General features: G+C 47.8%; 1 protein-coding gene across 1 annotated transcript in view; it reads right to left on the bottom strand.

Annotated features, from left to right (window-relative positions):
• Positions 1–207: 207 nt before the first annotated feature.
• The window catches only part of LOC134563476 (inactive tyrosine-protein kinase PRAG1-like), a 44,575-nt gene continuing 32,005 nt past the window's right edge, over positions 208–12,777 (bottom strand). The window contains 3 exon segments of the mRNA XM_063421396.1: positions 208–1,512; positions 6,072–6,805; positions 10,808–10,965. Coding sequence (XP_063277466.1) covers positions 475–1,512; positions 6,072–6,805; positions 10,808–10,965 — 1,930 coding nt within the window. The 3' untranslated portion in view covers positions 208–474.

Genomic DNA, 12,777 nt, shown 5'->3' with positions numbered 1-12,777 from the left:
TGTCAGGGAGGGGCTGTTTGGGATGCAGCCAATAGGGTCAGAAAGGGAAGGAAGGGTCAAACTACATGTTTGCATGCTCTAGGGGTCCCTGAGGGGGGAGGAACCATTCCCACAGGGGAATGTAACATGGGAGAGGTGGGGATCGGAGGACTGTTCCATAGGCACAGAAATCAACTTGGTACAGTGAGTTCATTAGAAACATGCACACACGCAGGCAGGAGTTTATTAGTCCACATTTACCATACCAAAAAACAAAAATCCCCCAAAATAGGGGTAGGTTCCCAGTTTTGCTTGCTCACAAACTAACAGTGCTGAGGATACTGAACATGCCTTTTGCACTCTGACTGGAGCGCGGGGCAGGAGCTGAACGTGCATTTGCAGCTGAGATTCAAACCTCTCACATATGAAAGGGATGTGTACCTTTAGCTGCAAGGCAGTCAGGAGCCCTCAGCTGCCTCCAAGACGCATCCAAGGTCAGAGTAGCTTCAGCAGTTTTAATGTGTGCAAGAGGGAGGCTGGCTCAGCAGATGCTAAGTACTGGCAGCACAGCCAGTCCTCCAGTTCAACGCTCCACTCCGTGTCCACGGCCCTCTCTGCAAACTTCATCATGAGCAGGGCACGCTTCATGTCCACCCAGTTCTGCAGCACCTGGCGCAGGGTTTCCTCATGGCTGAGAAGCTGCTCCATGAGGTCTTTTCGGGGCCCCCAAAGCAGACACTGCAGCATCTGCTTGGCCTCAGTGATCCGCACACGCTTGATGGGATCTGCTTCCAGTAGTAGGTGGGCCAGCTGCTGGAGTCCCCAGGAGTAGATGGACAGGCTGGGTAGAGCAGGGAGGTCCTCAGGGCTGTACTCCTGCTCCCTGAGGTGCACCTTCTCCTCGAAGGGGTTGGGGTGGTGCAGCAGTTCATAGATGAGAATACCAGTCTGAAACTCATCAAACTTTTTGTACTGAGAAGCCGACACAATCTCCGGGGCCAGCCGGGCCTGACTCTTCTTCAGCTTGGAGTCTCCAGTTCCAGTCTTCTGTTTAGCTTTCAAAAAATTGCTGATGATGAGGCGGGGTAAGTGTTTGTCATCTTTGGCTTTCACACAGCTCATGGGGGGCTTGCAGGGCACAAGCAGGAGGTTCTCCAGGCACAGGTCACGATGGATGATGCCATGCTCTTTGAGATGCTCCAAGCCATTGCAGAGCTGGAGGAGCAGGAAGCAAACACGACGTTCGTACAGCTCTAGCTTGGCTTGGTGGAGCATCACCGAGTCCCTCATAAAGTCAGCAGTGGTCTGGCTCGGCACCTCCCGGGTGATGACCACCACACAGTCGTGCTCACTGGCAGTGCGGGAGGCATGGAAGCCATCTCTGGCCATGCTTTTTCCCACATCTGAGGGCAGCAGCATGCTGGAGGGGACGGAGGCCACAAAATGGCCACAGTCCTGCTGGATGTTGAAGTGAACTGGCACTGCAGGGCTGCAGTACGAAGCAGCTACCTTGGACTCCTGGATTTTACAAATCTGAAGAGAGACCAAAAGAAAAGTCTCATCAGCCAGTGACAGAGACAGGGCAGAGACCAGAAGTTGAGAGGTGAGATGCTAAGCTACGATTTGCAGATGCTCCAGAAGACAACAGCAGAAGCAGGATGTACATTGGTCTCTGGCTTGAGGATTGTTTTTATCCTGCAACAGCCCAACCTTAGCATCAAGATGTCTGGGTTGCATTTCTGGGCACGTGTAAGAGTCGGTCTGAAAATCCCTCATCTGCCTCACGACTGTCAGAGGCTGAGACCCCCAAGGACCCTGGCCTGCAGCACAGGAGTTCTGGCCTGATTGAGGCAGGACCCAAGTTTCTCCCTACAGCTGCACCCGTTGGACCGAAATGCCCTCCTCAGAGACCCGTGCAGGAACAATGGGCACTGTCACGGTTCCTGGGCCGTGTTTGCGGAGGCCGTGTTTGCTTTGACTGACTGTGCTGTACCTGCTGCAGAGCCCAGACCTGCTTGCCCCAAACCTGCCTGATCTGAATGGTTGCACCTGATTCCCAGAGCCATGGGCCTCCTCACAGTGACTCTTGGGTGCTCCCCCCATGCTGGCCGGGTGCCCCCTGCTTCTGCCTGCATTGGCCGGGTGCCCCCTGCTTCTGAAATGACTATAAAAGCTTCCCCCTGCAACTCATACTTTGAGGCCTCCCCGGCGGACGACGGATCTATTGACGCGTGCCACGAGGACTGCAAAGGTGGTCTTGGGTGCAGTGTCACGAGGACTCACGTCTGTTCAGTTGGTAGCTATGACCACCCTTTTCCTCTTCTCTCTCTCTCTCTTTCTTTCCCTTCTCTACTATTGCATAATTGTGTGTATCAATAAAGATACAATTGATTTTACTTGAACTAAGTTCTCATTGCCTCTTTTTGCACTCTGAAATCAAAACAAACCATCACGACCATCCTTTGGCTCATGAGAGCACGCCTCCTTTGCCAGGCAATGCCCAGTAAGTGGAGGAAAGGAGGACAATAGTCCTAATGTAATCACTTCTGAAGATTTTGTTTCACTGCCAACAGAAGCAACGTAGCTTTTACATCACAGATATTATTGAGATAAACCCCTCCAACCCAAGAGACTTTCCTGGAGGGAGAAAAGCAAAGCTTGTGGCAGAAGACATGCTGTCTCCATCTCTGGAGATAGTCTGTGGAGTCCCTTGTGCCCTTAAAGGAATTCCCAACTGCCTTGCCCTGGAAAAGTAAAGATTAAAGATACCCCTTCCAGATGTAACAGAGACTTTCCCCCCATGGTTCTTTGCAAACATTGCGCAATCTGCTCCCTGGGTTTCCCGATGTCCATCACTCTCCCATGGTGTCCCCTTTCCCTGGTCCCCCATTGGCTGTGGGGCCTAGTGTCCAGTTTCTGTCTTCCCTATGGTTGCTTGCCCCCTGCCTGACCCCCTTGTACCACCCACGAACCTGAGACACTATATAACTGAGAAAAATCACGATTTGCCCCTTTTTGGCTCCTGATTTATTCGGCACATGGAATAAACCTCTCTGGAACTGATCTGGTGGCTGAGGGCCTTCTGCCTCTCTTTGCTTGAGCTAGCTGGTAATGTGTGTGGATGTGTGGGCTTGATTGCTTTGCCTGAATTCTTCTCAAGCAGTTTCTCCACTGAAGAGGGTGACTGAGATCTAATTAGGCTGCAGCTACACTCTGAAAAAGACACACTGTTACAATAGTTAACACTCCTGGATGAGGCCCCATGCAATGTGAGGTGATTGTGAGCAACAGTGCTGTTTGTAGTGAGGGGCGGAAGAGGCCTCCAGCACTTTCTTCCCACCTGATCCTTCTCTGGTCCCAAGCCCTGCAGCCACTTTCACATCCTCCTCAACCATTCCACTTCTTTGTGTCAGCAACTACCCTCAAGCCCCTGATCAATGGCTAAGGGAAACCAGCAACAAGCTGTACTCCTCAGCACAGGAAAAAAAACCACCAAAGAGAAAATGGGAGCTTACAATGGGCCTAGAAAGAAGTGAGAGGGCAGCAAACTCTAGGGAGAAAAATGCATTTTATAATCTGGATTCTCTTTAACCTACATGACTTCTATCTTCATTTTCTTTTGTATTTTAGCTTTATATTGCATTAGAGACTCAAACCCAGATTTATTATAGGAGTATCCATTAGCTTATGGGCCTTCTGGCATTTCTATTATACTTTTTTTCCCCTTTATTTAGCGATATGTTTATATGTCATCCACAGGAGTAAGCAACAGGCTGAAACTCAGCATAAAAGGTTTCAAAACCTGGAGCATGCCAGTGCCAGGCACAGCATGCATGCAAAATCCTACAAGAAATCCATTTTGCCTCTGAGTTAAAATTTACACAAGAATAGAGAGGAGCTGAAGAGGGCTGCTTTTGTATTCCTCTAGCAAGGGTTTGAATCTAGGCATTTGCAGATAATTCACTCACATGAGACAATACTGTGGAGATGGGGCATTTCAAATACCTACTGTCCTCTCTTTTCTAAACAAAAATACCCTGCCCTGGCTTATCTGTGGAAAGACAAGCTTTGGAGAGCTAGGCAGAATGCAGATGAATGCAGTGGGACCAAGGATGATGCAGGAGGTCCCCAAATGCAGAGCAGACCTTCCAGCCCTCTGGCTAACAAACCTGCTCATTCCTCCCTCCAAAGGAAAGACATGTAAGGCATAGGAAAAGGGGGGGAATTCCTGGCAAGAGAGAAGTCTCTGGAAGAACAACTACAGCCAAACAAGTACAGGGAAATCTTCCTCATCCAGCCATTCTTCTTAACTTTGGCTGCACCAGAGGCATCCTCCCTGCGGAAAGCTCAAAGTAGGAGCCTGGGCTGGCTTAGTCACACACCTCTAGTGGAGAAAGAAGCCAAGGCATGGAGCATATCTTGGCTTAATTCCTCTAAAGCCATTTCCAAACTGTTCTATACATAGCAATATCTGTCTGTGCACAGCTCAGACTCTGGCTCCTGCTTCTTAATAGGCTCCTTGGCTCAAGTCTGATCCTCTGCCCATTTTGAGCTCTCCAAGTCTAATTTTAACTACTGGTCTGTGATCTCTTTCATGTCAAAATATCTATACCAGAAGCCAGGAGGGGCAGCTAGGGACCAGCCAATTGTAATGTTTCACAATTATTCATTCCCTACTTTGGCTGCCAAAGGTATGGGGGCACACAGGAATCATATCCATGAACATGGATGAACACATACACAACATCACTATGCTGGCACAGAGTATGGCCTTGTTACAGTAGCTTTGACTTTGTTAAGATGCTCTGCAATGTACCTAGGGCACAGAGTAAGCCCACTTCACACACAGGGACACAAGTGCAGTCCTTTCAAGAGGCTGAAATGTGCTGTTTCTGCCTTGGCAAGAATTCATGCACTACAGCCATAGAGCTGAGCTACTGAACCTCACCTAACATGGCAGGCAAAAGCAAAGGTGTGGGTGTGCCACAGGGAACTGCAGATTGAAAAGGAGCACAACAGTTCACTACATAGTTCTTGGGCTTCAGGAAGAAAGTTGTGATGGATTTAGGTATAACACAAGAAAAGCTATGGCTCTGAGTGCTGGACTAAGGGTATTAGTGCAAGATCTCATCTAATTCAATTCTGGTTATTTACAGCCCCGCTGTTGGGTTGACTGTATTTCCTTTAGGATATGAACTGGCTTTTAAGCTACCACTTAACTAGAACATCCCTTAGGGATGTTTTAAAGCATCCTAGAACAACTCTTAGAGTTCATAATGGTTGAAACGATTCAGCAGAGATTTTTTTTCATTTTTTCTCTTCCTTAATGCATCTCTGACAGTGCTTTTTTGGGAATTACTTTAGGCTTTGAAAACAACCTCAGGAATAAGCAGCAGTGAGATGCCCCCGGTATTAAGTCAGAATGGAAATTAAAATCTTTGTATTCAAGTAATAACATCGATCAATAACCCAAAATCCACAGGATGTCCATGCAACTGGTTAGATAAGCTTACTTATCCAGGTTTCAAAGAGCTGAACTATTGCACCTCAAGTTTCCATTTCAAAACATGTACTCTGTGGAGTTACAGGAAAATATTTCAGACCTGACCTTACACAGCATGTCTGGGTCAGCTTCACATTGTTTAATTGGGATCTGCAATATCTTATTGTCTGTAGATTCACGATCATATAAGCACTCAGTATCTGGGTCAGAGCTTCCACTTAAAAGGCAGGCAGAGGCAAAAATGCTGTCTTTTGAGCAGCCTTTCATTAGCTTGTGTCATCAGAGGTGAATGCCTCTGAGTTTACAACAGAGTATTTGCACAGATGTTTTCAGAGAGAGAAAATGGTTGGATTTCAGACCCTTTTAGTGATAAGCTAAATCTGACTGGCATTTGTTACAATGAAAACTCCTTCACAAGCAGTAGGGGGAAAGTGGCAATTTTGGAGGGGGTTTTGCTTGCCTAACTTCAGCTGTGAGAAATACAAGCAGAGAAAACAAGACATTGTATGAGACACCATGTGCTGCTAGTGCACATATCTCCACCTAGAAGATGGAGATAAGCCTGGACACCTCCTGGCTGTGGACTTACCTTCACAGCATATGTAGTAGAAGGGTCCTCGGAGCAAGTGGCACAGTAATAAATTGCATCCCCGGAGTCGCAGCGGGGCTTGTTGCACGTCAGCTTGAAGAGCGACCAGTTGTTCTCGCTGAAGTGCAGCTCGTTCTTCTGCTCCCGCATGAAGCAGTCCTCGCACTTGGCAACCAGGCGGTGCAGGGACTCGGCGTACAGGGCCCCCAGCTTGCTGTACACCCCCTCCTTGCTGTCACTGTTGCTCAGGAGGTTGTGGAGGCTGGAGGCCGAGGACACTTGGCTGGACACACTGAGCTGTGAGGAGGAGAAGGACTGGAGCTTTCTGCTGGGGCCGCAAGCCCCTGTGCTCTTACCAGTGCTTGAACCCCAGTAGCTGTCTCCTTTGGAGCTTTTCTCCAGGGACTCAGAGGAGGAGAAGGCACCAGGGTGGCCCCCCAGGCTGGCTGGGTGGATGAAGGGAGGCTCTTCTCGGAGGCACATATTGCTCTCAAAATGGCTGACATTCAGCCTGGGGCTGGCAGCACCAGCTGCTTTGTCTGAAGATGCCTGTCCCCCAAAAAAGCCATCTGGAGAAGACACAGTCCTGATCATTGTTTTCTTCTGGGGCAGAGGGGGTGGGCAGCTGGGGGCAGAGGAGGGACCATCCTCAGTGGAGACAGGAAGGACAGGAACAGGGGGAAACACTTGGCTCTCAGCTGGAGGGGGCGAGTGGTTCAGCTCGGATGAGTGCCCTAGGAGATAGCAACACACAAGAAGATGCCATGAGTGGCCCTTGCAGGCTGAGAGCACAGGTCCTTCTCCATATCCCTGCCACCCCCAGGGCTCTGGCCGGGAAGAAAGCAGCAAGCCAAGTTACATCTGAACCCAGTGCAGTCTTCAGCTATTCACAACTGCAAAGTTTCACTGGAGGGGTTAAGGATTTAATCCAGTTTAATAGAGCAGGTTTGCAAAGCAGGCAGCAACCAGCCTTCCAGAGAAATGCATTTCCCCACCCTTGAAACCACTCCTGTATGAACTACTCCATATACAGTAGTAAAAAGGTAGTAGAAGGTAAATATTTAAGCTGTGATGTCATCTACAGGGAGGTAATAATGAAGCATTTGATACAAGGACAATCTCTTAAACACAGCCTCTCTCACCTGGGAGCTGCCACACAGTGCTTCAGCAGCAGGGCATGATAAGGAGAGAGTGACTCATGGCACACAGCTCCAGCCCTCTGGCTGTACTAGAGCACTCCAAGTATACTGAACCTTTCTCTTTTCTTCACAGTGGGTAAGGGTTGCTGAGCAAGCCTGGGATTTTGGCAATTTCCATCTTGCTGAAAAAAAATCTGGCCTTCCCCCCACTGCCTGTTTCCCAGCTTATTGCCAGACTTCTTTGCTCAGAAGGCAGGCTGGCCCCACTACAAACCACTAAACCCCAAGCAGCTCCACATGCCAGCTGCACATGGATTGGGTTAGGGTGTCTGGCTCATTTTGAGCAGCCATAGCAGCTGCTTTCCTACCCGGGCCAGACTGGAGATGGGTAATACATTCACAAGCCATGAGAGAAGTGGGATATTAAAAAAAAAAGGACAAAAAGGTGATCTGATATTGAAATAAAGACCAATAATTTCAGGTCATAGAGAGAACAAGTGAGGAGTGGAGGGGAAATTAAAAGAAGAGAGACAATAATTTAAGGGAATTTATCTATGCCACTTGAATGGCAAATGGGACTCTGCTAACAACTTGCATGCAAATGTAAACCTTGAAAAGTGAAAGGTGGGGTTTTGCTCCAAGCAAATAGCAAATAGTTTAGCAGATAGCAGGATCTATTGCTTTCTTTAATCTATTTTCCAAAGCTGCAGAGTCGTAGCAAACGACCCTTCCTCCTCACAAAGCTGCTGCTGAGGGTTCAGCTGCCAGCAGGCACTTCCTCTCAGCGGCTTTCTGTCTGCTCCAGAGGAATGCCCTGGGGCAGTTTCCATGTCAGCCCGAAGAAGGCACTTGTCTCTTCACAGCCCAAGTGACTCACCAGCAATCACATACAATCCCCAAGTGCAGGGCCTCAGGTCCCTGAGCTCCCAGCCTGTCATGGTGTGTCACTTGCAGGTTTGCACCAGCTGTGCCAGAGCAGCAATCCCTGTTCGCTGCTCCACCACCTGAGACCACATGAGGTGAGGGCAGATCCCCTGGCTCTCAGCTACCAGAGTGGATGCTGGCACCATCCGGCCCTGTCCCTTCTCACCAGATTTTGGTAGCACTGGTCAATTTTCATATGTCTCCTCCACTGCCAAGGCTCTCTGTATGCACCTTCTGTAATCTATCCCATCACATCAACATCACCGAGAGGTACCTCAGGAATGAGCAGCACTGATTTTGGCTTCAGCAGGTTTGTCTCCCATGCAAAGCTGTTTCAGCAGCCCATTTCTGACTATATGCTCAGTAACAGCTCTGTAGGAAACGTGAATCAGCACGTCTCTTTTGCCCCAGTGCTTGGGTGCCGAGCTATCTGACTCCTGTTGGACTCTTGCCCCAGGTGTGTGCCTGTACTGTACACCCAGTTGCCCAGCAAGTGACTGCTCTCCAGTTTCAGCTGAGAAATATCTGCCTTAACAATTGAGATTCATGCCCCAAGCTTTAATGAAAACCCAGACATCTGCATCATACTCTAATGGGTCCACAGGAAAGATTCTCTCCATTAAAACACTATCAAAAGTCACAGGCAGGAATCATTCAGCATGGCACCTCTTGCCACTTCCATCCATGGGGCTTTGACAGAGGATAGAGCCAAGAGAAATTCTTCAGTATGCAGTCCATGAGTACCTCACCAGAGGCATCTCTGCCAGGACATGCAGCTGAATCCCTGTTTCAAGAGACAAGATTTACTTGAGAGACTTAGGAAACAAACATCAGCACTGGAATCTTTGGCAACCAGTCCACATACCTAGCCCACAAATGCCAAACTGCTCTAAAGTTTTTTTTATATGCTGCTGGGCTCTGCCCCAAGCAGAGGGTAATGAATTAAACTCTTTCACAACTCTCCTAAAAGTGCTCTGCACCTTCAGCATGGAGTCCTTCTGTGTGTCAAGGGCATAAAAGCTCCCCTCCACTTCATTTTAACATCTGACAGCACAGCCAATTAATTTGAGCTCATCTCACTCAGTGACTGACTGCAGAGCTTCTTGCTTGCATCAGCAAGACAAACCGCATTTGAGTGTTCATTTAAAAATTCATCTTTCCCATGATGAGTTTAAACAGTTGCTTCTCTGTTAGTGAAGGCAGAGAAATCCTCTTGCCCCTATCATTTTTGACACCAAATTGCTTCTGTGCCTAGCAAGTAAAGATCCAACATATGCGAGTTTTTCTTACCCCTGTACAATTTCCTGGCAAGGTCTCACTCTCAGACTCCAAGTTAGAGGTGGAAAAATGGAGTTTCCAGAGCTCTGGCTCTTAATTTTATTGCTGCACATTGTTGCTCTTTGTGGGAAATATGGTTATTTAATTCATGTTCTATAAATAATTATAGATTGGGAACTGTGATATATATTGTATGAAGGTATGTGTGTGTCTGCTCAACCCGCACGTTTCACGAATTTCTGTAAAGCACCTCCCTGATCTTCCGGGCTCCAAAAATAGAAGGTGAGAACACGGGGCGCTGATGACTTGCCCCTGCCTACGTGCAGCAAAACTCATCGGGACTTGCAACGGTCAAACGCTACGTGCCGGCAAAGACGTGCCAGCAAGGACTTACATCGGTCATCACACACCTACTCAAAGCAAGGACTAACTCTGGACATTAGCATTTGAATATGCCCGGGGACCCTTTCGGGATTTAATGTAAATAAAGTTAATGGCCGATGATTAGAGAAACAATGGGAGGAAGATTGCCGAAGGGGAAGTTAGGGGTATTTAAGTTGGGCCTTTAGGTGGGCAAATTTGTGAACCCAGCTAGAGACACCGGCTGCCAGGTCCTGTGTCTCTGGGGTCACCCTTGACTCTACTTTTCCCGGGAGAACTTCTGTCAAGTAAGTTTCGCTGTTCGTGTGGTTCGTATTGTTTTGTTTTTATTGTTTGAAATTGTTATAATTTGATTCTAAATTTTGTGATTTGGATGTTAATAAACCAAACTATTGAATTTGGCAATAAATTTGTCCTGGCGTTTATAACACTCTTGGAAAGACAGAACTTCCACTACATGAAGGTTGCTCTTGCTAAGGAAATACTTTCTGAGCTGCTGAACACGTTAGTGCATGTCTAAGTTACGCACTGATGAAAAAAAGTGACTTCATTGTAAGTATTTTTTAATCTCAGTTAAACGAGTGCAGGCAGATTTTTTCCTCCTAAGAAATAACTAGGAACACAATGAGAGGGAGAGATCACCTCTAGTACAAAACTCCTTCTGGTACTCCTCAAATCTCTCTAGGACTTCCTATAGCAGGGCTATTTGTGACATCATGAAATGCATGAAGCACAAGTAGGACTGTTTTTATATGGAGATTTTATCCAGTCCAGAGGAGATCTACAGGGTGAATCATCTTGGCACGTGTTGAATGAAAGAGGAAAATTCTGTGATGTTGGTCTGACTGCCACATTCATCTAAAGTTCATCAAGAGGCAGAAGGGTAGGAGAAGTGGAAAGATGAAGGGTCACTGGGGGAACTGGGGACTGGACTCTCATGATCCCTGACCCAAGGATGCTGTCCCAGCAGTGGGCCTCAGGTACAATGCTCTCCCATACGTGGTGGTCACTTACTGCCATCGCTGCCGGTCTTTGTGTCCGAGTCGAGGCTGTCGCTGGAGCCAGCCGTGAAGCTGATGTGGGCACTCCTGAAGGGTGGGCTGAGGCTCTCTGCAGAGCTGTTGCTGACTCTCTTCAACTCAGTGTTACTTGGGTTCATTTTCAGAGTGTGCCTAGAGAGAGTGAAAGAGAAGTCAGGAGACAGATGGCAAAAGGATACCCTGCATGCACTTTTGCATGGAGACTCAAGCTGAGAGCAGCCTTAGTTTGCTCTCTGCCTATCCATACACTGCACAGTCTCTTATCACACCAGACTACCTCATTCCTGTGCACTTTTCTTCTTTCTCCAGTACCTGGGGAGTTGCATCCCACAGACTGAGCAGGTTATAGGCTTGCAGTCCCCATGCTAAACTAGCTGTGCTTGAGCAGAGAGGGAAAGCTGGGGAGCCAACAGCATTCAGCTGCAGTCTGCACCTCCTTTGCCTAGAACATGTGAGGTCCTGGACCACTTCCCATTTTGGCCACTGTCACTCGCAAGTGGGGACCCACCAGTGTTTGCCTTCAACAAAGTTCTCAGGGGAAGGAAGTAGCATCACTCCTGTTTTACAGAAGGCAGGTCAAGGCTGGATGTGTGAACCCCATTCTTTCATGACAGAGGCATAGGTAGCAGAAGAGTCCATCATCTCCAACTGTGCATCACAGTAACAATCAACTCCTTACAAAAGAAGAAGCCTCTCTGCAGAAAACATGAGTCTGCCAAACTCAGGACCTACCACACAGTTTTTAATGTAAGACCTACAGTGTTCCATGCAGCTTCCACCTAAAAAAAGAAATAAACCAACCATAACAGGGCTTATAACCTGCAAGGTATTGGTTTAAGTGACCAGTGTGAAAAACGTGAGATGATTAATTCATGTTCTTATGGTAAATTGGAAAATTATAAAGCTGTATAAATTTATATCAGGTAAAAGTCTATGTTTCAGGAGGTTTCTGCAGCAGATGGTGAAACTGACCACCCTGAAAATCAGGCGTCTCCATTCAGAAGGGAACAAAAGACTTTGCAGCCTTCTCAAGTATTGGGAGGGGACCTGTTGAGATGAGCCGGTATCAGCAACTCACACCTCGGGAGCCCGACCGGAGACGAATTTGGGTTTGAATAGCTAACCAAGAAACAAAGGGAAATATGGGGAAATATTGCCAGAGGCAGAATAAAGAGTATAAAAACCACGCCTCGAACATGGCAAATTCGTGTACCCAGCTAGAGACACAGACGGCCAGGGTCTATGTCTATGGGTCACCCTTGGCTCTTTTTCCCGGGAGAAACTCTGTCAAGTAAGTGTCGCTGTTTGTGTGGGTTTTTTATTGCTTAAAAATTCTGTGATTTGATTCCAAATTTTGTGATTTGAATTTTTATTAAACCAAATTATTGAATTTGGTAATAAATTGTCCTGGCATTTATAACAATTTGGTGCCCAATGTGGGGCCAGTTTTTGAATATTCTACGGACCCCTGCTTCTGACCGGGAGGTGCCCCGCTGTAAAAAGCGGCCTGGCAGAGCGGGTAAGTCCGGAAGAACGAACTGGCTTTACGAACCCAGAAACCACAACAGCGAAAATATTAGGTGTTAGGACAAGCTAGCTTGGGGAGGGCTCGGGAACTCAGCAGGGGTTTCCCTGAACCGCGGTATTTTTTCACTCGTAAAAGTCTACGTGCACGAAGAATCCACGCAGGAAAAGGACCGTAAGTATAGCGTGGTTGAGTGGGGTGACCAAGTGCTTGAGAACGTGTATATGTGCGTGTGAGTGTGTGTGAAACGCGTGGTATTTTGCGTGTGAGTGTTACCCGATGGGGTGTAGGAGTCACCAGGGGTCCTGAAGGAAAGAGGACGTCCCTTTTTGAGTTCGGGGACTAGTAAGCCTTCTTGACCGCGACCGAGTGGGGTCCGTTAATTTTTTCGGTGGCAGTTACAGAGCCCTCGGTTAACC

This window comes from Prinia subflava, chromosome W (genome assembly GCF_021018805.1).
Source record: "Prinia subflava isolate CZ2003 ecotype Zambia chromosome W, Cam_Psub_1.2, whole genome shotgun sequence".
Lineage (NCBI taxonomy): Eukaryota > Metazoa > Chordata > Aves > Passeriformes > Cisticolidae > Prinia > Prinia subflava.
This window is presented reverse-complemented; position numbering and strand designations above follow the sequence as displayed.